General features: G+C 34.5%; 2 protein-coding genes across 3 annotated transcripts in view; one reads left to right on the top strand and one right to left on the bottom strand.

Moving 5' to 3' along the window:
- The first annotated feature begins 244 nt into the window (after window positions 1-244).
- Window positions 245-7,055, top strand: FAM162B (family with sequence similarity 162 member B). Of its 2 annotated transcripts, none has more exons than XM_006205688.4 (4): window positions 245-492; window positions 643-751; window positions 3,631-3,739; window positions 6,505-7,055. In XM_006205688.4, the coding sequence occupies exons 1-4, from the start codon at window positions 321-323 to the stop codon at window positions 6,601-6,603; spliced, it is 489 nt and encodes a 162-aa protein (XP_006205750.2). In that variant the 5' UTR covers window positions 245-320; the 3' UTR covers window positions 6,604-7,055. The 2 variants fall into 2 exon arrangements, with proteins under 2 accessions (XP_006205750.2, XP_015095894.2); XM_015240408.3 differs by having other exon boundaries at window positions 246-492; window positions 640-751.
- Window positions 7,056-17,127: 10,072 nt separating this feature from the next.
- Window positions 17,128-27,221, bottom strand: part of KPNA5 (karyopherin subunit alpha 5) — a 34,847-nt gene continuing 24,753 nt past the window's right edge. Inside the window, exons 12-14 of the mRNA XM_006205686.4 lie at window positions 26,966-27,093; window positions 24,802-24,980; window positions 17,128-20,554 (exon numbers count right to left, since the gene is read on the bottom strand). Coding sequence (XP_006205748.1) covers window positions 20,367-20,554; window positions 24,802-24,980; window positions 26,966-27,093 — 495 coding nt within the window. The 3' untranslated portion in view covers window positions 17,128-20,366. The remainder of the gene's footprint in view (window positions 20,555-24,801; window positions 24,981-26,965; window positions 27,094-27,221) is intronic.

Below are 27,221 nucleotides of genomic sequence, written 5' to 3'. Positions count from 1 at the left end.
GCCTGGTGGAAACGCGTTTCTACTCAACACAAAGCAATGTCTTTAAGAAGAGCTGTCTCAGGAGGAAAGTAGTCCAGCAGAGGCAGGCTGCTCCCCGGAGGCTGCCCGCCGAGGGAATCAGCCCAAGGGTCGCGACCCCCTGATCCGGGGTCGCCGGCGGGGGCGGGGACCGGGAGCTCCGTGTGCGCACGACAGAGGCTCCAGCTGCGCATCCGGGGCTCCCCTGGGAGTGGCGCAGGGCGGCGCGGGGCGGGGCCGGGGTCCGGGATGTTTGCCCTCCGGCTGGGCGCTCGGCTGCGGGCGCAGGAACTGGGCGCAGCATGCTCGCCGCCGTCAGGGGCCTCCTGCGCCTCCGCCTGGGGCGCGTCCCCCACTGCCCCCCGGGAGCGCCTCCAGAAGCCGAGCGACGGCCCGTCGCGTCTCTCCGGCCCAGAGGTCTCCGGCAGTACTCCAGCGGCGGGGCTCCCAGCAGCTCGGGGCCCCAAGGTTCCGGTGAGCCGGGGCTGGGAATGGCCTGGGACGGGGGTCCGTGGAGGTGCGGGCGAGGAGCCGGGGCCGGCGGGTCGAGGTGTGAGCGCGCCCTGATTCATTGTATGGTTCGTCTGTCGGTTCCTCCGTCCATCCCTGTCGCTTTCGCAGCAGGAAAGATCCACAGGGTTCCCGCCGAGCACACGCCGTCGCAGTTTGACAAGAAAATCCTGCTGTGGACTGGGCGTTTCAAAGCGATGGAGGAGATCCCGCCTCGGGTTCCGTAAGTGTGGCTTGTACTGGGTTTCGTGCGCCCGGGAGGGACCGGCTTGGGCATGGAGGGCGCGGGGTCCATCTCCGTGCCTCCTTGAGCGAAGGCAGCCGCAGAGCCACACAGGTCTTGACTGTATCATCCACCACCTGAAGGAATTTACTTACGCACCCCTAGTGCGGTTAAAAATCAAGCTATTTGACTGGGTGGTGAGAGCTAAACTAAGCTTACAGGGAGACTGTTGAAGCTGGCTGAAGGCCCAGAAGTTCGGTGGGCACTTCCACCATCGCCCAGATACCCACCCCCAGCGAGCTGCGGGGCAATGGAACAATCAAGCCAAATCGAAGGCGCAGCATGGCCTCCGCGTGCACCGTGGGTTGGGGGTGCCTCATGGCTAGTAGGGTGGCTGGAGAGTCTCTGGGAAGGAGCCACATGCACTTGACGTGGTCTTCTGGGGCAGGAGGTGCTTAGTGTCCACGGTTCTGCAGCCCTTTGAGCATCAGATTTACTCCGATTAGGACCCACCAAGTATCAGCATCGCTGATCTCTGAACCATACCAAACCCATGATAGAGGTTCGCTTGATAAAACTCAAGCTGACGATTTCACCTCCAGGGTAAACGTAATATGTTAAAAAGAAAAAGAAAAAAAAAAAGGAAGAAAGAAAATGTAACCCGTAAAAACCGCTTTCCAGTTTCAATTTATGCAAAGCCCAAAAAACTTCCCAGCACTTTACAAGGGAGTGGATAAAAAGGGCAGGAAGGAAAGTAAAAATTAAATTAATCTACTACTTTTTAAACTGATCTTAACAAAAAAATAAGGAGATTAGAACTATGATATCAAATAAGGATGTTCAAGTTTTATAGGCGGTAATCAGTGCCCGTTAGAATGGACCATGGAAACTGGGCCTGCAACTTGTTCTGCACATATCGCCCACACTTTTATTTATATTTAATTTAGTTGTTACCAAAAGCATCACAAATAAATGGAAATACAGATATGATGGGAAATGTTCACCCAATAATGAATTCTCAAACATTTTTATCCCTTTCTTGGATCAAATTATTTAGTGAAAAACGGACACGAAATTTGAAATAATATGGATCTTGAAACCTGTCTTCAGCATTTATTCAACCACAAAGATTTTTTTAATAATATAAAGCAAATTTTGTTTTTCTTGAGATGTATAGCCTCTAAACTAACAGACTTAGCCCAAAGCAGAAATTAGCCCAGAAAATCTAGACCACCCTCAGTGTTTTTGGATTTTGAGTTCTTGAGCTGCAGCAGAGTAAACAAGAATGCAAAAAAACCTGCATTATCATAAATTAACACTTGTCAAGAGATGCTAGGCCTATTACTGTGTTAACATAGCTGTGTCTGTGAAGAGACCCATTTTACAGAAATAATTTAATTCCCCCAGGATCACAGTCAAAAGAGGAATTATAAACAGGAGAATTTAACTTTGAACAATATGCCTATGAAAGGTATTATAGTTTAAGGTTTGAAACATGAAAGTATTTGAATATTTTTCAGTTTATTATTTTCTATAATTTTTAAAATACTGCAATTTAGGAGGGCTATGGCTCCTAAGCTAACTGTTAGATTTACAGTGTAAACAGCTTCACTTTTTATGTTCTTAATGGACATATAATTAACGACTGACCTATAATTTTTGTACTGTACACTAATGATATTTAATAATAAGTGTATTTTTTCTTTTGTTTTTTTCAGTGTTAAACTAATTTGGTATAGTAGATCAAAGCCAGATAGATGGGTGAAAAAGATCAGATCTTTTAGGTTCCATCTGGAGCAAAAGTCAACAAATATAATCTAATAATGTCCTCATATTTACCTGTTTGCAACTAACATCTTAAAACTTTCATTAATCTGTCTAAAATCTGAGGGAAACAGGCTAGATATTGGTTTTCTGTGTTCTTTCAACTAGTGGAAAAGTTAAAGAAAATTTTCTTCATTTTTAAAAGGAATTGCAACTTGTCTTTCTGGAATTCTTTATAAAATTCCATTCTATTCAAACTTGAAATTAGGTAAGAAAGACTGCTGCTGAGTGCATTCTCAAAAATCATTAATATAAACTGCCACTTCATATTACTGTACGTTGTTAAAGTTCAACAAAAAAGGCCCACAGGTGTGATTACTTTTGTAACACTACTCTTTGTTAGTAGTACCACTAAAATCTGGACAACTTGCATATAACTTTATTAATAAATTCTATAAGACTACACAGTATTCAAATAAGCATAGAAAATTTCAGAATAATAAGAAAACAAAGGTATTTTTCTTCAATAAATTATCGTGATTTTGATCATTTCTTCTGAAAACTTCATGCATAAGTCATGAAGGAAACCCCCTTTCTCTAACAGACATTCTCACAAAATGTGTAATATATAACAGTAGTGTAATAAGAGCCATCTTCACAAATCTCTGTAATAGAGGTAAGATGTGAGGGGGCAAGAAGATACTGGGAAGCTAGTGAGAAAACAAAATGATGAAAATGAGTTTTAAAAAACAACCTGTTTGAAAACAAAGCCCATTTAATGACACAGGGGCCAAATGAACACAATTCATAGACATACATGGACATGCATTCTTTCTTTTATCCCAGTCAGTAAAAAGAGTCAAGTCATAATATGTATTCATTATATTTTGAGCAATTAGAACCTAAATATACTGCACCGTGGTTTCTTGGTGGCCAACTTTAGCTAGGATCTGCATAAATACTGTTCAATTGAAATTGGTAAAATAATGGGCTAGCATTTGGAAGTCTTTCACATCTGCCGTTTGCATTCAGGGAAATTTTTGGAATATTTACATAACAAATCATGTAATGTAATTTACTTTAATGTAATTAACAGAATATACATCTTGGTTTAGGCCAGAAATGATAGATGCTGCAAGAAACAAAGCTCGAGTGAAAGCTTGTTACATAATGATTGGACTCACGATTATCGCCTGCTTTGCAGTGATAGCGTCAGGCAAAAGGGTGAGTACCTCTAAAATAAAGATAGACTTGTGAATTCGAAGAAAGATTATGAGCTTTGTTCTCCTTTACGGAATGATTGCTGTTCTTTCAATTTTATCTTAGACACCTTGAGCCACCCACATGTATCTGACATACTGGAAATAAATTTGTTCATGGAAATTGGAGTCAACAAATTACATAGGTAGGAGGGTCAGAAGCTTGCTTCCATTTATAAGATAAGCAAAAACAAAAACAGGACAGTTTATAGCCTGGTTATAAATCTGCACAGGAAGAACTTTGTTGTATGAACAGTATCCAAACTAGATCATTCCTTAAATCATGAACTCAATTAGCTTTTGCATAGAGTCGTGAAATAGAAGTTCAAAAGCTGGAAGTGATGACCAAGGCAGACTAGTTTGCCTGAATCCTGTATATGAGCCCTTTCCTTGCTATCTCTAATATGTGGATCCTAGAGGGAAATTAAGAGAGCATTGCTCTCTAATTTTGTTTCTTGCTACCCTTAATCTTTTCATCTGCTGATCACTTTTTACCATGAAAAGCTGCCCCATGAGTATCAGGAGTCTTCCCTTCTCCAGTCCTACTTTCTCCATCCCTGACAGCTTTCCTCTTTTGAACTTGCGTCTGGACACACTCCAGGATATCAGTGTGCTTCATCGTGGCACCTGCAACTGAACCCTTTAGAGCGTGATTAAAACTTCTTCATGTTTATAAGCGCATTTTAGTAATGCAGCCAGAGTTGGAACTAGGCTTTGGCAGCCACATCACACAGAATAGTTTGCTTGGATCGATACCTCTTTGCTCTCTGGGCATGCTTAGCCAACTGCCATTCTGCCCAGTCCTAGGATTCAGCTCTTCTCTACTTCGCAGGTTTCCAAGAGTGTTTGAGCCCAGTACTTTACAGCTTTCTGATGTTATGTACGTGTCTGTTCATTTCTGTTGGCTTGGCAAAGAACTTATGCTTTGAAATTATTCTCATCAAATGGAAAATTTCTTAAATATTTGCTGGATTGAACATTTAAACATTGAAATGAAGAAAGTCAGTCTCTTGTTTTTAACCTACGCTAGATAAGATGGCTGCCCACCCAGTTGATGATTCTTTAGCTCCTGAAAGACAGGTTGGAACCTGATACCGTCTGGACCCTCCATGTTTCATACCATCATCCCTTTCTTCCTTATGCTTCATCCACACTAGTTATTTTTATTTTTACTTTTTAATACGCCCAACTCCTTCTTCTCTCTAGGCTTTCCTTCCTTCCCCTGGCCTTATCATATATGACTTATTCTCATTCTCCTCAGAAAGCTTCCCTGACCACCCCACCTAAAATGACCTCGCTCAGGTTTTATTATCTTTCCAGCTGCTCATGAGTAAGTCATTGTACATCAGCAGGAATCCTTTCGGCTCCACCTTAAAATATATCCACAGCTGGGCCCCTCCTCACCATCTCTGCTGATGTCACCCTGGTCTGGGATAACCAACATCTTTGCCTAGTTTATTGCAATATCTTTTAAATGGTCTCACTTCTGTCCCTCTTGCCTCTCCAGTTCACCTTTCATTTTGAGTATTTAATGCATGTACCTTAACTAAGAAGGTGTCAGATGAAGATGGAGAAATGGTTAGCAAATTGAGATATATTTCAGAAAGTAAAAAGGATAGAACTTTGTGGTAAATTCAGTGTGGAAAGAGAAGAGAAAATGGAAGAATGAAACCAGAAAGCCTGTGTTTTTTGACTTGAGCACCTGGATGGATGGTGCTGTGATTTGTTGAGATGTGTCAGCTGGGGAAGGAACTGGTAGGCATGGCAGGCATAATATATCAAGCCCTATATTTTGGATGTATTAAGTGTGAGATGCATATTAGACATCCATCGATGTCTATTCAATTTTTATTTATTCTGCCGAGGACTTTGTATGTTCTTTGGTCTGACGACCCATAGCTTTCCTTACTTCTGAAAAAGTCTAAGCTGTTACAACTCCACATGTGGCCTCTTCCCCCGTTCTAACTCTTCTTCCCACCTCTTTGGAAGGTATGTTGGAACTTCTGGTTCTATTCTCCATGTCTCTTAACTTCTCTTTTCTATTTTTTGTCTGTTTATCTCTGTGCCACACTTAAGTTATTTCCTTAGATCTACCTCCTGATTATGATGCTAATTGTCTTTTCTTTTCACAGGTGATTTTACCCCCCAGATAAATGCCTAGTTTCCTTGCCAGTTCCTTGGGCTGGTGAAAGGAGTTTTAGTCATTTCACAGGAATACCTCAGCTCCATGCTGAAGATCCAAATACTGAACTTGCCTGTTGGTGTAGAAATTAAACTCTCGGCCCACAGCTGTTAAGGCCAATATTTTTTCCCTAATGCCTCTGTTTGAAGCCATTTCCTTTAATCCTGGCTTTAGTCCTCATTCCTCACCAATTCATGCCTTTTGCATCCTTTCTATGTCTTGGAACTGAGGACTTCCCTCCCTTGATTTTGAGCTTAATTTGGTATTTGAACATATACTTGTTACTTTTTATCCAGCAAATATGTCTGTGTGTGCCAAGAGAGGCTGGGGACAGATTTCTGACATCAGCTGTCCTGTTGACTAGAAGTCTAGAAACTTAAGTAAATTTTTTTTTGTACCAAAGGATCATTTTTCTTAAATGATTTGTGTGACATGTTTTATATTCCTTTTCTCCTTTTCATAGAGTCTCTCCTGTGTATCGCTATCTAAAACACAGATCCTTTCCAGAGAGTCAAAAGTTCTGTTTGCTTGTTTGTTTGTTTCTGCAGGCTGCAGAACGACATGAATCCTTAACAAGTTGGAACCTGGCAAAGAAAGCTAAGTGGCGAGAAGAAGCTGCATTGGCTGCACAGGCCAAAGCGAAATGATCCTCTGACTGGCAGAGTGTTCCTGGAATGTCATCACTATTCTCAGCAAACATAAAAGATAGGTAAAATAGGATAGTTAAGAAAATGTTTGCCGATGTTTTATTTTAGTGACAAGAACCACAGTCTTTTTTATTTTTACTTTTTAGTAAACTTTTGTTGTTGCATAACATACATTCAGAGAGTGCACAAAAGTGTATGCAGCTTGATAGATTTTTACGTAGTGAACACACCTGCATAACCGCGTCCAAGGCCGAGATGTAGAACATCAGCAGCCCCTCAGAAGCCTCCTTCCTGCCCTCTGTCAGTCATGACCCTCCAGAGGTAACCACTGTTGTGAGTTTTATCAGTATAGATTAATCTTGCCTGTTTTTGAACTTTATGTAAATGGAATTACACAGTATGCACTTGTGGATTCTTATACTCAACATTATATTGTGAGATTCACCCACAAATTTTTTGAGTTCATTCATTATTATTATGTTATAATAATCCAGTGTATAAATATGCCACAACTTATCTGAATATTTAGTCCAGTTTTTGGCCATCAGAGATAATGTTAAAACGAACGCTCTGTGCATGTCATTATATGTTGAATTAAATCACTAAGGGCTCTTTCAAACCTAAATGAGTTTTCAACCAAAGTTCTACTGTATTTGGTGACTGGATAGGCCCTCTGGGTATTCTTTTTTCCCAGTGAGCTTTTATCCTAGTTTGCAACTAGGTGAAACAAGTTTACAAAGTCTTATAAACCAAGAACTATTCATTTCAAAACCTATTCTAAAATGATGAAAGTACTGAAACAGTTATTGTAAAAGCAATTTAAAAAAGACAAAAACATTAGAGAAAGAAAAATAGTATGTGTCAGTGGTCTTCAAACTTGAATAAGCCATAAGACAGCTTTTAAAATTATCTCTTCTCACACATCTTTAATTTGGTGTCTGTAATTTTAAAATCATAAACATGAGTAGTTCAAGTGATATCATTTCCAGTTTATTGTATATTAAATGTACTTTAAATATAGTTTCCTTTATAACCTTGAAGCTACATAGTTAGCTCATCCAATTTATGGAGGATGTCTGCTTTGTAACTTTAAGGACAAAGCCAGTCCTCGCTGTCAAACTCATAAGCCAAATAAAACTTGGACTTACTTTCTGTTAGGAAAAGTCTTACTTTGATTTAAAAATGAAAATGTGAGTACACATTCCTGTGACACTAATCTCGCTTCTTAGTTCAACTCTGAGATGGATGGAGAAGGCAGGAAGCCTTATGAGTTCACCCTCTAGACAAACCAGGGCGTTACCAGCTGGAGCATTTTGCACAATGGCGCTCTCTCCTCTGACCCTCTGGAACTCTTTCTTTAGCAGCTGTCCACTTGAATTACCAGTTTGTCATGCAGGTGTTTGCACCACTGAGCAAAGCTTAAATAAGAGTCATAATGAGTGAGAAGTGCTTTTGGGGTGTAATAGTACAAAGTTGATTGTGAGGAGAGGTGAGAAAGGAGAAATGGCAGACTTGGACAGATCAGTTTTAGGAAAGAGTATATAGAGTTTAAAGATCTGGAAATCAGTTCTCTTAAAAATATATTACTCTGTATACTTTGAAAGTCTTTTTGTATGCTCTGCTTGAAGACTCCTGGGATATTCTAAATATTATAGAAAACTTCAAAGAAAATGTTTGTAAGCATGGATGTGATGATTTCCATTTCCAGTTAGATTGAAGACCAGATGTCCAAAGAAATCATCCAGTATTGAACTAAAAATCCTGGTTAAAATATTTTTAAAGTATCTTTTAAAACACTTGGCTCAACTCCCAGGGAAAGAAGGAAGATCCTTACTACAGACAGTAAGAAAGTAAAAATGCAGAGTTAAGTGTATCTTATGCTGCTATTTGCCATAGGGGCATCTGGGTATCCTAGGTGGTCATATGTTAGGGAGAATAAACAAAAACATGAGGCCTAGTGAAACTGAGAGGATGGACATCCACATGAAGCCAGAATCCAAGAAGCTTATATTGTCAGTGGACTGAACTGGGATTTGGTGGTAATTATGAGGTGCCTGTTATGCTGCTTACAATGGCAAAGACTGAAAACAGTTTAAATATCCATCAACAGGGGATTAATTGAATAAATGATGGTGTGTCCCCATAATGGAGTACTCTGCAGGTACAGTAAGGAATGAAGAGTGCTACATTCTGTTACAAAATGAGCCACAAAACATAGCTGAGTGAATAAAAACATATTGGAGAAAAACATATGTAATGTATACTATTGTTTCCAATTGAGGGAGGGGATATGTAAATGTACTTTTTATATTAAAAATAATGGACGAATAAACCCCAGAAAAGGAGGGTAGGAAATATGTTGGAGGGGACAGTGATAGAAACTAAATCTTCTGAATATATCCTGTTTTACATATTTGACTTTAGAACAGTATGTCTTAAATAATTATAAAAACATTAAATTATTTTTTAAAAGGCAGTCAACTTTTGAAAAGCAAGATTAAACAAACATGTGTCAGCTTGGTGCATGGAGAATAACTATTTCAAGTGATTTTAAAATATCTCTAGTGGGATATACCTGACCTTTAAAAAGAAGTCCCCTCCCCTATCCTGAGAACAAACCCCTATTTTCAGTAAGTATATTGTTAACAGTAACATGTGTATAGATGAGACAACAGTCACATATACTGATATAGCAGTTCGGTCATTAAAAATACATTTTTCTTAATTCTGTCCATTGAAAAGGCCTCAATAGCAATGACCAAACCAGTAGTGATAGGTGCTTACAGCACACATCTTGATTTCTAAACACCGTTTCATTCAGAAACCAGGGCTCTGTGGAGAAATGGCTGATCCCAGACCTGGGGTAGGAAATATAAAACATGATCCTGAAGCATCTGGCTGTCTTAGAAAATAAAGGAGCTAGTAAAACTATATGGCTATGTCCAGAGGATAAGAATAAGAGAAGCAATCTTCCATCGGAAGGTCTAAAATTCAAGAAGGAATGAATGAAAAAGAAAAAAAAAAGTAAGAACTGTTAAGTCAAAATAAATATTGGCTATAAATTCTAAAAATATCTAAATTTGGGGTCAGAAAAAATAGCATGTAAGTTGTAAAGGAGTAAGATTTTTGCATTCATTGAGAGGAAAGTAAAGATATTGGTTAACTTAAGGTTTTGTTAGGTTAAATATGTATGTTAAAATTCCTAGGGTAACAAACATACGAACTTTCAAACAAGTAGAGATTTTTAAAAAATAGAAAGATAAATGAAATTAGTTCAAAAGACAAAGGAAGGGAGGGAAAAGAGAGAATAGAAAAAATGAGAAATAAGACAAAATAACATGGTCGAAATGAATCCAAATACATCAGTGGTCAGAGTAAATAAACCAAACTCTGGTAAGTAAAGACAGTGCTGAAAATAAAATGATGAGGAAAAGATATAGCAGACAATTTTTAACCGAAATATTGCTATAGTGGCTATGTTGACACCAGACAAAAAAAACTTTAAGAGAAAATGAATCATAAAGAGGGTTACAACATATTGGTAAAAGAAAGATTCAGTTCATCAAAAGATACCATTCTCTTGGTACAATGGTGTCCAGCTGCAAGATTGGTCTGTCCACCCTTAACAGCAATCTGGCACATTTGGGTTCAAGAGCTCCTGGATGCTGGACTCCGTGGCCGATTTCCGCACTTACATATGTTTTGTTCCCAACATCAGCTTTGGTCATCCTGTTGTCGAAATCCTCCACAAGCAGCTTGGCTTGGACATGCACATGAAATGTCCAGGCTGGAATAGGGTAAAGCAAATGCCTATCAAGAACCAATCAATATACCTTTAATCTGGAGTGGACACCGTCCATAACTGTACAAAGTCGAGAGGTAACATGATTATGTCTGGCAGTGCCGTTATGAGTGAAGATATTGCATCTGTGACCATGTTAAAAACTGTTAGCTCAGAGGCTATTCAGAAACATTCTCTTGATCAGTGAAACCTCCAAAAGCTGAGTGTTTGCTCATGAACTCTTTTAACTGGAAAACAAGAATGTTGACTACCAAATCATACTGGAATTGAGGCAGTCCCGCTTTTCTGAGCAGTTATTTGTTCCAGTGACTAAAATCTGTTCTGAGAGGTTAGAAATTGATATGTATGTTTTAACTAAGTTTTTAGTGATGAAATTTAAAGATTAGTGTGATGAATACTCTGCTTTTGCTTGGTGACTTGATGAAGAGTGAATAAACGGCTTTGTTACTAATTTTATACAAATTATGTCTTAATGACTTAAGAGAGGCATATTAGTCACTATTAGAAAATTATTTTTAGTGCTTTTCCAAGAAGACTGTTGTGTTTCAGATGTTTTCTAAAAGCTAAGGAAGTTGTTTTTCCTCTTTTGGTGTCATTTGTGATTTGTCTATTAGCTTGATAATGATTAGAATGGAACATATGATGAAGAAGTAAACTTGGACCTGGCTGGGATAGGATACCATATCTTTCAAAAACATCTATATTTCACTCTAATCTTACACTTCATGCATCAAAATTATTTTTTAAATGTATGAAGTCCAGGGTATTTCAGGTGGTCTGTAGTCTATTTTATAATATAAGCATAGATTTACCTGTCTACTGTGCTGGAGGGATAGGTTATTCAGTGATTTTTTTTTTTCCCTTTCAGTAACACATCTGCCATCCTTAAGGACATCAAACAATGCCATTGCCATAGTTTACAAAGGAAACATTAAAGTCTCTCTTTGGAAGCAATATACAGTTGAATACTGACTCTGCCTTTTCTAGCCATTTGAGTGAAGCAAATCACTCAAAGTCTAAGCTTCTATTTATTTATTTATAAACTAAATGTAATTACAACCACTTTGCAGGGTTGTGCTCCTCAGCTATTAAAAGAGATACCATATATGTAAAGCAGCCAGTGAATTTAAAAATTTATGTACGAGATTATAACATCAGACATAACAGACAGATTTGAGTTCACTTGCTTGGACAACTTGTGCTTGACCAGCTTTTGTTTTCTTTTTCATTAAAAATAAATGTACAGTGAAAGTAAAGTAGTGCTTGCTTCGGCAGCACATATACTAAAATCCTACAAAATGGAGATTATGGCCCCCGTGCAAGGGTGATATGCAGATTCCTGAAGCATTCCATATTTTTTCATCACAAGGAAATAAACTATTTTTTCTTTTTCTTTTTGTATCCTGAGATAATGGATGTTAATTAAACTTACTGTGGTAATCATTTCACAGTATATGTAAGGCAAATCATTATGCCATACATCTTAAACATAAACACAAGTGACTAGCACTTGTCTGTGGGTGAGAAATTAGTTACTTCTGTGGTTCAACAAGAAAAGAAAAATATTTACCTTGCCTATTTCATAAACAGCATACAAGATTAATACATGAAGTAAATGTTCTTATTCTGAAATTGAGGCCACAGGAGTAGGGGATTGAGAACAAGGCTTTTTTGTTGTTATTGTGAATCCTTTTTTCCCTTAAGTTACATCATTTTATTAATCAATCTATTCCATGTCACCTTTTTTTTTTTTAACATAGTAAATCCTAGATAAAAGGTTTCATACTCTTCCATTCCATCTACCGTCTGTCTCTTTGGATGGTGGCCATACTTTGGTGTACCTGTACAGAGGATTTCACCATGGAAACCCTGCTTGACCTTTCATTCTGATTATATTTTTCATCTTGACATAAGGCTGCTGTAACTTCAGCCTTTAGGTCGTTTCACCACAAACACTAAAAGGGAAAACATTTTCAAGTAAGTTTCAACTAATTTGTTTTATTTAAATTCACTTATCATGTAACCTGAAAAATATCAATTTTGTAATAATTATTTTTCTATTATTTTAGCACATATACAGATTCTCATCTGAATGTGAAAAAATGATACACTAATCCTAAATTTTTATGTACAAAATAATGTAGTATCTAAATACATTTTGAAAATGCCAGAACTCCTAGGAAAAAATGAACAAACCTACCATCATCTTGGGAAATTTTAACACACCTCTCTTAGACACTGACAAATTAAGCTAACTAGTAAAGATATTAAATATGTGAATCAATAATACACATTCTTTTCTAGCATGCAAGGAACATTTCACTAAAACTGAGCACATACTAACCATAAAGCACATTTCATCAACTTTCAAACTACATGTAATTTCATCACAACTTAGAAATTAATGGTATTTTTTTAAAGTTTAAAGATTTAAAAACACATTATTAAATGACTCTTTGGTCAAAGAGTAAATCATAATGGGAGTTTAAAAATGCTTAGAGCTGAATAAGAAAAAGTTATATATCAAAACTTGTGGAATGCAGCTAAAGTGGTATTTAAAAGTAAAATGTTACCGTCACAAAATGTTTTTCTTAGAAAAGAAAGGTTTAAAATGAATGTGTTAAACATCTCTAAGAAATTAGAAAAAATAAAATAAATCCAAAGTCAATAAAATACTGGAAATTATAAAATTAAGAGCAGAAATTAATGAAGTAAATGCAAACATAGAATGTAGAGGATCAGTATAACCAAATTTGGCAAGTTCATCAAGATAAAAAAAAGTGTAAGAAAACAATATTAGAAATGATAAAAGGGATGAAGCCAAAAGAACATTATAAATTGGTATGTCATCTTTTAGTTGGCCAAAGTGGAATCATAGGGACAAGATTCACTCTTCTGCTTGAAAAAACTAAAAAATCAGACAAAAATATGAACTGACAGTATCCAGACACTTGACATCAGGCACAGAACAGTCTTCTATGAAACAGAGGAAATAAATTAGTTGGGCCGTATTGTTGCTCCACTTTACTGCCTAGAAAGTTTCAAGAGGGCAGGGCGTAGAAGGGAAACTCGTGTGGAACCTAGAAGTCACTGAGTTGAGGAGAAAGAGTTGGGAGTCCAGGGAAGATACAACAACCAGATTTTACCCAGTATCAAGGTGATAGAGCTGCACAGATAGCTCGAGATCTTCAGCTGAATATTGATGATCACACATGACTACGTCTCCAGACCATGAAAAGAACCCCCTGAAAGAAGGATGAGAAACAAATTTTGGAGCTCACACATAGCCAAGAATAGTTTGAATCCCAACAAAGTGGAAACCCTTCTATTTGACAGAGTAGCAGAACACTAAGAATGGTACCACTTCAGCAGTGTTCTGTGCCTGCCTTACAAAGTTTAAAAGTGAGTCTTTATGCAAAGGTCAAATTGTCTTCCAAGTAACTTAATTTATCCCATAACAAAGCATATATATATATATACACACATACATACACTCGTATATGTATGAAATCCAGTATGTAGTAGCCAACAAAGTAAAATTCACAATGTCTGATATCCAATAAAAAATTACTAGACATGGAAAAAATGCACACCAATGTAAAATACAAACCATAATGAGGGAAAAATCAATAAAAAAAAAAGACCAAGAAAGGACACAGACAGAATTAGCAGACAAGGATAATATAACATCTATAATCATATTCCTACAGTAGAGGAAACCTTGAGCATGATGAGAAGAAACATGGAAGATATAAAACAGACCCAAATAGAACTTCTAGAAATAAAATATACAAAGTCTCATATGAAAAATACACTAAAGAAATTAAGAGCAGATTAGATACAACAGAATACAAGATTAGTGAACTTGAAGACAAAGCAATGAAAACTACAAAATGAAACACACAGAGAAAAACAACTGAAAAAGAAATGAACAAAGCATCAGTAAGCTGTATGACTATTTTGAACAGCCTAATATAAGTGGAACTGGAAATTTAAAAAATATTTGAAGAAATAATGGTTGAAATGTTTTCAAATTTGGTGAAAACTATAAACTCACAAACCCAAGAATCTCAGCCAAATGCAAGAAGAAACACACAAAAAAGCACAAGGCACGTCTTAACCAAATTGTCTAAAAATCAATGATAAAAGTTTTTTTTAAAGCAACCAGAGAAAAAGTTAGCAGTACATATAAAGGAAAGCAGAAAAGAATAACAGAAAATTTCTTGTCAGAAAAAAGGCAAGTAAGAAAACAGTGGAGCAACATCTTGAGAGAACAAAATGTATTTAGAATTCTATACCCAATAAAAATGTATTTCAAAAGTGAAGGTAAAGATTTATGTAGGCTTGTATACAAAAGCTAACAGAATTGCTCACTAGCAAACTTAACAACACAAAAATATAAAAGTCCTTCATGCAGAAGGAAAATGATACCAGATTGAAATCTAGATTTATACAAAGAACTGCAGAACACTAGAAATGGTAACTACGTGGGCAAATATTTAAAAAAAACTTTATAGTTTGTTTAAACCTTTTAAAACTGGCTATTTAAAGCAAAATTTCAAAAATGTATTGTGGAGTTTATAACATGTAGAAGTAAAATATCTGACAATAGCACAAAGGCAGAGAGGGAGAAAATGAAAGTATACTGTATTAATAAGCTTCTTATACCAGTGTTGAATGAATAGAAAAAAATGCCATATATGTAAATTTGTAATTCCTAACAGCCATGGTAAAAAGTCAAAATAATAAGTGAAATTAATTTTCATAGAGTATTTTGCTTAATCCACTATGTCCAAAATATTATTTTAGCAAGTAATCACATAAAAATAATTAATAAAGTATTTTATTTTTTTCTTTTTAAATCTTTAAAACTTGGTGTTTTGGAAATACTTGGTCTATATTTAGATTTCATAAAATTTATAGCAAAAAAACAAGATTCACAGATTCAAGTTCCAAATATAGTTAAGTTTTCCAATAGCTGAGTAAAGCTATCAGTTTAAAATTTTAACTTAATGAGAATAATATTAAAAGTTCAGTTTCTCAGTGATACTAGCCACATTTCAAGTGCTCAAAGGGAAAGTACAGTGCTATATGTGATATGCTTTTATATTATTTGAGAGTAGAGTAAGTTTAAAATGCCTATTTTTATAGCCCTAACACAATCAATAAAAACCAAAAACAAAGCATTATGCATCACCAACAAAGGAGATAAAGTGGAATCAAAAAATACTTAGTTAATCCAAAACTAGTCAGAAAAAAATGAAAAAGAAGACAAAAATGGGACAAATGGAACAAATAGCAAGATGGTAGATCTAAACTCAATTCAATAATCACAGTAATTTTTAATGATTTAAATACTCCAATTAAAATGCAAAGATTGTCAGAATAAAAAAGCAAGACCCATATGTTGCCTACAAGAAGACTGCTTTATAAAGAAGCAAATAATTAAAAGTAAAAGGCTGGAAAAGATATATCATGCTAACACAAATTGAAAGTAAACAGAAGTTGCTATATTAATATCAGACAAAGTAGATTTCAGAGCAAAGAATATTACCAAAGATAAAGAGGGCCATTTGATAAAGAGGTAAATTCATGATAGCCAGATGGTGGAAACAACTCAAATGTCCATCAAACAATGAATGGATAAATAAAATGTGTTATATCCACACAGTGAAATATTATTCAGTAATAAAAAGGAAATGGAATACTACAACATAGATGAACAATGAAAATATTACACTAAATGAAAAAAGCCAGTTCCAAAATACAATGGTGTATAGTTGATCGTGGTGCTAGTTACATATCTCTATGAACATAGAAACTACTGAATTGTACACTTGAAGTGGGTGAACTATATGGTACATATGTGAATTATATCTAAATAAAACTGCTTTTTAAAAAAGAAAGTAGCATGTCCTTGATACCTGAAAGGTCAGTATAAAAATTTTAACATGTAGGCCAAGTTCTTATATTAACATATGCACCAAGAATCCTCGAGGAAAAATATTACACTCACAAACCAAACACAGCAACATGTAAAAAGTATACACATCATGACCATGTTGGGTATATCAGTCAGGGTCCAGTCAAAAGACAAAAACAACAGTTATTTGAACAGGGAGAGTTTAATGTAGAAAGATTACTTATAAAGGATTAGCTACTAAGAGTTAAAGAGGAGTCTGATGAGTAACAGGAATAGCGGATGTAGGGAATAGCCATTACCTCTGAGACAAAGTAGTATCCAAGAAGGAAGAGGACTCCCTTCTCCAAGGCTAAGATTCAGACCCCTTGGTGTGTAGCATCAACTGGATGGCAGAAGAGTTTTTTGAAGTGCCCCAGGCTGAGGCTGGCAAGCAGAAAACTTCCTCTGAGGTGCCAACAAACCTTACCAGGAAGTTGCTGTCAGGAGGGCTAGAGGAACTCCCTAGAAAGTTGCTTACAAGGTGCTGTTTAACTTCACTGTGACGTTGCCCCCTGAGGTGTCCGTGAGGCTCTCTGGAAGCCTTCTGGGGCACCAGTGAGACTTCCTGGGAAGCCACCTACTGGGTGCTTATGCAGCTTGCTAGGAAACCAGGTTAGTCACTTTGTCAGATAATGCTACAAACAAAATCTTATTGGTTTTAGAAAGGGGATGGAATTTTAATCAGTAAAGGCATCTATTTTTGCTCTGCTAGAAATAAAAACATAAACGAGAACAAATGAAACAGACACACTTAGATATATGCAATTGTAAAATAGTATTTTATTATTTTTAATATAGTGCTGTAACATTTCATAATATTGCATACTACTCAAATGTCGGTTTATTTACGCAAGAGTATCTTCCCCTCATCCCATTTCTCAGTCAGAATTTAAAGATGCATTATCCTTTTACAGCCCTATCATACTGGCTCCTAATATGTCACATTTCATAAAACAATAATGCTATGAACTAAAATGAGTAAAGATTAACAACAAATACTTTGATTCCACAGTTTCACAAAGCAGCCAGTAGACTGAATTTACAACAGCAACAAAAATCCACTAAGACTTTGCATTATAATTACTTTTTCCATAATGCTCCTTCTTAAGAGAAGAAAAAATATGAAGGCAAAGGTAATGCTTTGTCCAACAAAAGTCCTTTATCCAACAAATCAACCTTCATCTGCAAACAGATTTTACAGTTACCAAATGATATGTTATTTCTGTGCCAGCAGATTTTATTTTTTGTTTTTGTTTTTTGCTTTCTTGTTCTAGAGCTACCAGTAAGTGAACAAAATGACACTAAAAATTAAGTTCTAGGAACATCTTTCAAAATAAAACTTACAGTAAAAAAAACCCAGGTCACTGAGTCAAGTACTTACAAATATAAAACAAGTAAGTATAATTGCATAGATTAACTAGTAAAAATTCAAATTCAGACAAAAATAAAACACCAAATTTAATTAAATAAATGTAAAGGACTCTTTCAAGTATTTTCTTGATTTCTGCATTAATGTTGCATGCGTTGCCCTTCACAACATGTTTTAATTTTTTCTTTTTTTTTTGGCACAGTTTCTCTCGGATTTAAATATAGTAAATCTTACGAAAGCAAGTTAAAAAAAATTTTTTTCTACAAGGGCCAGTGAAGATTAATGAAAATACATTTTGGAGCATTTTATATAGTACATCTGAAAAGAGTAGTCATATTAAAAAAAATTTTTTTACAAAGTATTTGCTAGTTCAGTAAACTCATCACCATACCAATAGCTGGTCCCAACTATTACATATTGCCTCTTGCATTCAAATCTAATCACATTAATCACCCAAGTAACAGATTCAATGAATTAAATATAATTTTGTATTTAAATGCTTAAAATATGTTCATATTCTGTATTCAGAGATAGAATGCTTGCTTGGTTTACTGACAAAAATTTAAAAATCCTCCCCTCAAAGTTCATTCTATTATTTTTCCTTCTATAAGAACTATTTTCTTTGAAAGACTTGGCTTAGAGATTTATTAATGTGACTACAGGGTCCTCAAAATAAAAGCAGGCACAGCTGGTCAGTTTATGAATTATGCTGCATTATCAAGTTCAATTGATTAGAAAGACTGGAATACCCTGTCACCTGATACTTAGAACAATCTGCATCACAAAAAAGTGTTTATCTGATAAATTCACCATCAACTTGGTAATCTTTAATATAACTACCCTGTTCTTTTGAATATACATAATGCAAAAGAAACACTTTTTATCCTGAACTTTGTAACTTCTACTATAATAAAAAGGGCACAGGTACAATCCTCTACTTAACAATATAAAAGAGGTTTGGCAGATGCAGTCAGCATTATGGACACCATTTAAACCTGTATTCCGTAGCTGTAGGTTTTAAGTGTCTTGCCAAAAGCTTAGTTTCATGATATATAACTTACAAAGTGTCATACTATTTAAAAGTACTCCTATATACATTTTCTTCTTGAAACATGCCTCTGATTTCCAGCAGAAACATTATAAATGCTATCATAAATGAAATCCTTCTTTACAGAATAGACTATGAATCATATCAAAAATGCTTTTAGTTCCCATCTTAAAACAGCAGTAAACTAATTTTTAAATAAATATTTCAGATATATAAATGGAAATGTAAATAGACTCATAAATGAAAAGACAGTTCAACAGTACCATATCTGCATAGAAAACTAACAAGTATAGTATGTGAGAATAACACACATATATGCGTATCTATAAATAAATATAATTTTTCTATTGAAACTTTTTTTTTAAGTTTCACAGTATGAAGAGGTTTTTGCTGTTAATACATAAACACATTCATTATATTGACCAATCTGATACAAATGTAATCTAATACACTGGTTCATAACAAGCAGCAGTATGACCTTCTGAGTATTACCAAAGCGGGGGGGGGGAGGGATCCTAATACAGATTTCAACCAATTAAAGAATCCTTAGCAATTTTCATTATTATCATCCTTTAGTGTCCAAACATTAAGTGCATTTGATAAAATTTAACACACAACAACATGATTTCTTCAGGACAGTTTTGCCATTCAAGTACCTAAGTTCATCATTACACAGAAAGTGAAATTTCAATTACTGCTCTGAAAAATCAGAGAAAGAATTACAGTGTTATTTTTGCTAAGCAGCACTACTTTAGATTCATGATGGCATTTCTATCATGATGCTCTTTAAAATGAGCAGTGAAAAAATAATAAAACACTATTTAAAAAATGGTAGCATATTTGGTCAAAATACAAAATATACTAATATAATAATAGCATTTATATGTTAAAAACAAATATTTAAATGTTGTGTGATCATTTTAATGTGTTCAATATGAAGAACAGCTTCTATCTTCACAATTGCCACATTTTAATTGATTATCAGTACAATGTTTCTTCTGTTTTATACATAACTTTTACAAGTTTTCTGTTGTAATTATTTTTGCAAATGTATAACCTACAGCACAGTGATTTATAATTTAAAGTAATAGATATTTTCACCTTCTAATTTAGCTTTTACTTTATTTCATGCTTCTGAAGTTTTTTGTTTTGTTTTTGCTTCAAGAGGTAGATTTAGTAGAGATTGGGCAAGTCAAAATACAGTTATCAACAGCTGTAATGCTAATGTGCAGTTTCCACAAATGCTAGAAAAATTCAGAACCATTATGTAATACTTTAGCAAAGTTCTCCTTTTTAGGTCTAAGCTATTAAATAATTTCATAATGAATTTAATTGTTCACAAATAGATACAAAAAATAGATAAAACAATGAAAGACATAAATACAGGCACACCAAAATAAAACCAAAACTATAACAAAAGGTTGTATCTGAATGGAAACTTTTGTTTTGCTTTTTAAAAGTGCATCAACTTCTTTCTTTTTTGTTCTATATAAAAACACATCAAATATTCTTACTGACATTGCAACAAAGGGGAGATATCTGAAGCTACACTTTTTAGCCATTAATTTTTGCTCTTACCAAGTTAAAGTTGAAATCCTTCCATTGGTGCTTCCTGCTGCTGAAATACAAACTGTTGCTGGTTTTCATCCACCTGAGGTACAATGCTGGGGTCGTCATCTTCTACACCAAAGTAATGTTCAATCAGATCAAAAGCCTTTTGGTAAATTTCCTGATTTTCATGGCTTTGCAGAAATTCAATTTTATCCAGACCTATTATACAAAGCATAAATATAAAAACAAAATTTTTACTCAAATTTAAACATATATTCAAATCAAAATAATGAATTGATAGCATTCATCAGCCCCCTGACAATCGGACTGCTATTTTTATCTAATTTTTGCACATACAGATAGCCAACACTTACGCCTTATACTTCCAGAATGAGATTATGGGTGATATGGGCTGAGAGTATGGGCTGTGGAGTAGGAAGATCATAGATGCTACCTCTCTTTTGTGTGGTTTTGCCCAAATAAGTTTGATTCCTCTGTACTGTAGTTTCTGAATTTTAAAATGACAGATTTAGATTATGTAACTCTACAAGTTGTTTCCAGAGTAACTGTGCTAAGTAAAAAGCACAAAAAGGGAAAGCAACAAAACAAAAACAAACAAAAAAGTAAAACATGAGCAAACTAACACACAAGTTGTCTCACAGAATGAGCCAGAGGGTATCGATATGGAATAAGTGAATACTATTTACAAATCCAGTAAGTACAGCTTGTAAGTGAAACTGAAAAAGTCCATTTGATGGCATACGGAGAAACTACAGCATTCTATTTTATTGCTTACAAGAAAAAAAATCTACATATAAATCTGAGTGATGCTAAAAATCTTTTTCATTTAATTACAGCTAAACCTCTTCAATTATATTATTTCAGATAGAATGAAGAAGCAAAGTAGTCGTATCTATACCCAATCATAGAATAAAGCCCAAACCCCAGTGTAACTTGAGGTCAAAAATAATGACTGTAGTAAGAAAATATTCTTTAATCAGTGATTAATATCTTATATTTATATGATGTCTTAACCAGTGACATTATATAATTTGAAATAAATGCAAAGTGATCTCCCAGGTTTGGTTGAATAACCACAAATAAAAGTGTGAATCCACCATACAATACAATAGGACTTAAAACAGAAAGTGCATATAAAATGGAAATATATTAAGAGGAAAACTTAGATTCATCCCTTATCCTAATATAAGTTCCATGCGAGTTAAATGTTTTAAAAATTCAATTAGAAAAATTTAGCCAATAAAAAGAAAATCTTCATCTAATCTCTGTGGGGACAATGACTCTGCAAACTTTGAAGGAACAGAAGATTAGATTGAATCATTTATTAATTATAAATAAACATGGTTTATCTTATTAAAATAAAAAGGTAAAAAGCCATATTAAATGATAAAATTAATTCAGATTTTTACAAAAAAGAGACAAATTGGTAACTGGACAAAGACCAGTAAACAAACAAGTGAGATGAGGAAATACACTAACATATGGAAAATATATGCTACTTTCTACATGAAATAAAAGCACCAAGTTGCTTTTATGTTTTATTTCATGTAGAAATAGAAATAAAACATAAAAGAAACATGACAGTACCATTTTACATTGGCTCAATCAGCAAAATCAACAAAACAAGAGGCTGTCAGTGACACTGCCAAGTAACATGCCTTTAGAAAGTAAAGTGAGAAAACATATAAAAAAACTTAAAAAGAAGTTTGTGCCTAAGACTCAACAATAACATTCCAGAAAATTTATCCCCAAATATTAATTCAACGGAAGAAAAATACTACATTCAGAAAGATGTCTATTTTGGCATATGTAAAGTGGTAAACAAATTGGAAACTAACTAATAGTCAACTACAACAGTACGGCTAAAACCACACTTAAAATGGATAGAACAGCATGCAGCATTGTCTATTTGTAACATTACGTCGCTATTACAAATCCAGAAATTATGTACAAATGTAAAATTTCTCCAAAATGTTAAAATAGAACACAAAGCTATACATGCACTGCAATTATATCAATGCAAAGTATTTGTGCATAAAGGCAATGTAAAAAAGGATGGCAAATAATGAAAAGAAATTGTTAGGATAACATGATTAAGGGTAACTTTAAAAAAAAACTCAACCATATTATACTGCTGTTACACAAAATATTTTTTATAGAACTGGAGGCGAAAATGCCTATGGTAGATAATTAAGTACTGAGTAACTCTCAACAAAGTGGGTATACACCATAATAAAGAACATATATGACAAGCCCATAGGTAAACATCAGACTCAACAGTGGAAAGCTGAAAGCTTTTCCTCAAAGATCAGTAATAAGACAAGATTGCCCACTCTCATTTTTATTCAACATAATAATAGAAGTCCTAGCCAGAGCAATTAGGCAATAAAAAAAATAGATTGTCCATTTCAGAAAAGAAATAGAACTGTCACCATTTGCAGATGGCATGATACTATACATAAAAAATCCTAGACTCCAACAAAAAATTCTTATAACTAATCAATGAATTCAGTGAAGTCACAGGATACAAAATCAATATACAAAAATCTGTTGCAATTCTATATACTAATAAACTATCAGAAAGAGAAAAAAAGAAAACAACCCCATTTATAATTGCATCATAAAGAATAAAATGCCCTGGAATACACCTAACCAAGGAGGTTCACGAAAGACCTAAACAATGAAAACTATGATGAAACAAATTGAAGAAGACACAAATAAATATATTCTGTGCTCATGGATTAGAAGAATTAATATTGTTAAAATGTTCATACTATCCAAAGCAATCTACAGATCCAATACAATCCCTATCAAAATTCCAATGGCATTTTTCACAGAAATAGAAGAAATGATTTTAAAATTTGTATGGAACCACAAAAGAGCCCAAATAGCCAAAGAAATCTTGAGAAAGAAGAACAAAGCTGGAGGCATCATGCTCCCTGATTACAAACATATTACAAAGCTATAATAATCAAGAGTATGGTATTGGCATATAAACAGATCAGTGGAATGGAACAGGGAGCCCAGAAATAAATCCACACATATGTGATTAATTAATTTATGATAAGCCAAGAATATACAATGGGAAAGGACAATCTTTTCAACAAGTCGTGCTGAGAAAATGACAGCCACATGCAAAAGAATGAAACTGGACCATTATCTTACACCATCCACAAAAACTAACTCTAAATGGACAGAAGGCTTGAATGTATGACCTGAAACCATAAAACTCCTAGAAGAAAACATAGGCAGTAAGCTCTGTGACATCAGTCTTGGAGATGGTTTTTTGGATTTTGAATTTGATACGAAAAGCAAAGGCCACAAAAAGCAAGAATAAACAAGTGGGACTACATCAAACTAAAAAGCTTCTGCACAGCAAAGGAAAAAAACCATCAACAATACGAAAAGGCAACCTGTGAAATGGGAGAAAGTATTTGCAAATAATATACCTGTTAAGGACTTAATATCCAAAATATATAAAGAACTCAAACAACTTAATAGCAAAAAACAAACAATCTGATTAGAAAATGGGCAGAAGATCTGAATAGACATTTTTTCATAATAAGATGCTCAACATCATTAATCATCAGGGAGATGCAGATCAAAATAACAATTAGATATCACCTTACACCTGTTAGAATGGTTATTATCAAAAAGAGATAACAAGTGTTGGTGATGATACAGAGAAAGGGAACCCTTGTGCACTGTTGGTGAGGATGTAAATTGGTGCAACCACTATGAAAAACAGTATGGAAATTCCTCAAAAAACTAAAAGTAGATACCATATGATTTAGCAATTCCACTTCTGGGTATTTATCTGAAGAAAGTGAAAACATTAACTAAAAAAATATATGCACCCCTATGTTTACTTCAGCATTATTTTACAATAGCTCAGACATGGAAGCAACCTAAGTGTCCACTGAAAGATGAACAGATAAAGAAAATGTATTATTCAGCCATAAACAAGAAAGAAACCTTGTCATTTGCAACATCATACCATATTGTATGATCTCACTTATATGTGGAATCTAAAAAAAAACAGAACAAAACAAGTAAAAAAACAAGCTCTGAGATACAGAGAACAAACTGGTGGTTGCCAGAGGCAGAAGGTGAGGGTTGGACAAAATGGGTGAAGCGGGTTGTCAAAAGGTACAAATGTTCAGTTATACATAAATAAGCCTTGGGGATATAATGCACAGCATGGGGACTAGAGTTAATAATAGTGTACTGCATATTTAAGTTGCTAAGAGTGTAAATCTGAAAAGTTCTTATCACAAGAAAAAAATTTTAACTATGTTTGGTGATGTGAACTAGAATTATTATGATCATTTAGCAGTACATACAAATATTGAATCATCATGTTATATATCTGAAACCAATGTAATGTATCACTTGTATTTCAATAAAAATTAATAGTAATTATAAAATTTTAACTGACTGCTTACCGTATGCTTCTTCAATGAGGGCACAGTATGGGTTAATGCCTATTCCATTCTGCTTAGATTCTTGTTCTCCAAGACGTAAAATATTTTCAAGTCCATTTAAAGCCACTTGGACTATTTTAGAGTCCATAACAGTTAACAGGTCACAAAGTGGTTTAATGCAGCCTAAGGCTACCAAATACCTTCAGAGTTATTAAAAAAAGAAAAGTAGGGAAAAAACATTTTTAAAGACTCAAATATTATTTATAGCAATGATATGAAAATGTTCTTCAGTGAAATGCTATATAAACAAGTATTCCTATTCAACCTTAAATATTAAGAACATTGAAATCTTCACTTACATGGGAACCTGAAAATTCTTACTCTCCAATTTTCATAATTTAACATAATTAGCAACAAATGGTATTACAAACATATACATACAAGCAAACTGGTACTTAACACTTGTTTTTGCATGGCATATGAGCACTAAGAATAGTGGGTTCAAAGTTTGGTTTTGTTTTTTAAGGTTAGCCTGTGTAACAAATGAGGTCATATGGTAGTAGGTAGAAATGAAGAGGGAGAAGGGACATTTAAATCAAACTTCAGGAAATTTCCCACAAAAACAATCATAGCTAATGTTCTAAAACATTTGCTGTGTTTCAGAAGCACAGAAGGCTTATAGGAGCAAAACAGGCCAAGTGGTGAATAATTCTAATATATAATGATCACAAAAATTACTACACTCATTTCCTAATGTTCTGTCCTTTTCTAGTTATTATTAGCTCTTTAAAGTAACTGATTTATTCACTTGGCAAAAAGCCTGTATTAAGCATAAAGGTAAACAACATGCTCTGAAGCCAGACTGCATAGCTTCAAGTCCTAATTCTATTCATTACTAGTTGTGTGACTTCGAGTAACTTCTCTTTGCCTCAGTTTCTCCACCTTAAAGTGGGAATAATAATAGTACCAAACTCAGAGGGTTGCTGTGAGAATACTGTACACATTCAATAAAAGTTGGTTTCCATCTTCTTTTTTTTTAAGTGTGCATACCTTCCATATACTCTACTGTGATTGATCAAATATATTTGTTGAATGAATAAGCAACTCACAGAGTTATAAAGTTAAAGGAAATAAAATACATAAAGTACCTGAGGCACTGCTGGTTTTCAATAACTGAAATGACTTAGCACAACTGGCAACATTAGACACTCAACAAATATTAGTGATAATGCATGTTGAATCTTATCTGAGATCAAAACATCTTCCCTTATAAGTAGAATTAATGAAGTGGTGAAAATGATTAGAAAAATATTTATCTGTTTGGACACTTGCTTCATACTAATAAATTTAAGGAATAACATATGGAATTGACACAATGACAAAAGTAATTGGAAAAATACAACTGTTTATAGGTGAACAAACAAACTTTGGGCCCCAGAGCAGATAAAAATAACCTTAGCATTAAAAAAAAAATACAAGTTAGAACAAATGAAAGATCTTGTTTTATTATTGACTGTATTCATGACACAAAAGAAATGGAAATACTGATTAAAGCAATGAAGGGAACAGAAAATAAAAGGCAGGATAGCTGTTACCAACAAATAGAAATATGAATCCGAGAGAACAAGATGATAGTATAAATGAAGGCAGTAACAGACAATGATCTCGTAATAAGTAGATTTCATAATCCTCTAAGTGATTTGTAAAACAGCACAGCAGCCCAACTTCTTGTTTTATAAGTTAGGAAATAAATCAAATATTCATTAGAACATATTCCCTGAATAGTCACTTCAGGAAACCTGAAAACTCCTGAGTTTCAAGAAGGGATTCTCAGAACAAGAAGATTCTGTAGAAAGTCAGGCTTTTACAGAAATGTAAAGTGGAACTTCTGCTATGGAGGAAAAAATAGTGAAAGCACAAGATATAAAGAAACTTAGGAATTAACACTGGTAATAAAAATTGTGATGACTACAAATAACAATGATAAAAGAAGCTAATCTTAGTAGAGAACTTAATGTTCAGGCACCATGCTTAAAGCACTTAAAATCTATGAATTACATTTAATTGTCTTATAAAACTGACTTAGAAATAATGTTTTTGTTTCATCAACAAATAAAAAGTATGTATTATTTCAAATTTTGTCCCATTTACTTTTAAAAAACAAGTTAAAACATCTGTTTCACACCTTATCTGCTCTGGAGTGCCTCCTGATGTTGCATTAGTTATAGCCCAAGCTGCTTCTTTCCTGGTGCGAAACTCTGCTTTCTGAAGAATCTCAATCAAAACAGGGAAAATATTTGCATCTATAACAGCCTGAGGAAAAAAAAATTAAATAACATAATCAAAGCAAATACTGTTCTAAAAATATTAGGAAGTAGAGAAATCTTGGAACTCATTGGCTTTAAAATGTCAGGCTTTTTTGAAATACCTTTGGAAACATT

Source organism: Vicugna pacos, chromosome 8 (genome assembly GCF_048564905.1).
Source record: "Vicugna pacos chromosome 8, VicPac4, whole genome shotgun sequence".
In the NCBI taxonomy this organism is placed as follows: domain Eukaryota; kingdom Metazoa; phylum Chordata; class Mammalia; order Artiodactyla; family Camelidae; genus Vicugna; species Vicugna pacos.
The sequence above is the reverse complement of the archived record's forward strand: the minus strand, read 5'-3'. Positions and strand labels throughout refer to the sequence as shown.

Excerpts from the sequence above, each read along its gene's own strand:
- FAM162B (XM_015240408.3), top strand. The coding sequence starts at position 321 with ATGCTCGCCGCCGTCAGGGGCCTCCTGCGCCTCCGCCTGGGGCGCGTC. Across the intron at positions 752-3,630 it reads GAGATCCCGCCTCGGGTTCC|GCCAGAAATGATAGATGCTG; the intron begins GTAAGTGTGGCT and ends ATCTTGGTTTAG. Across the intron at positions 3,740-6,504 it reads TGATAGCGTCAGGCAAAAGG|GCTGCAGAACGACATGAATC; the intron begins GTGAGTACCTCT and ends TTGTTTCTGCAG.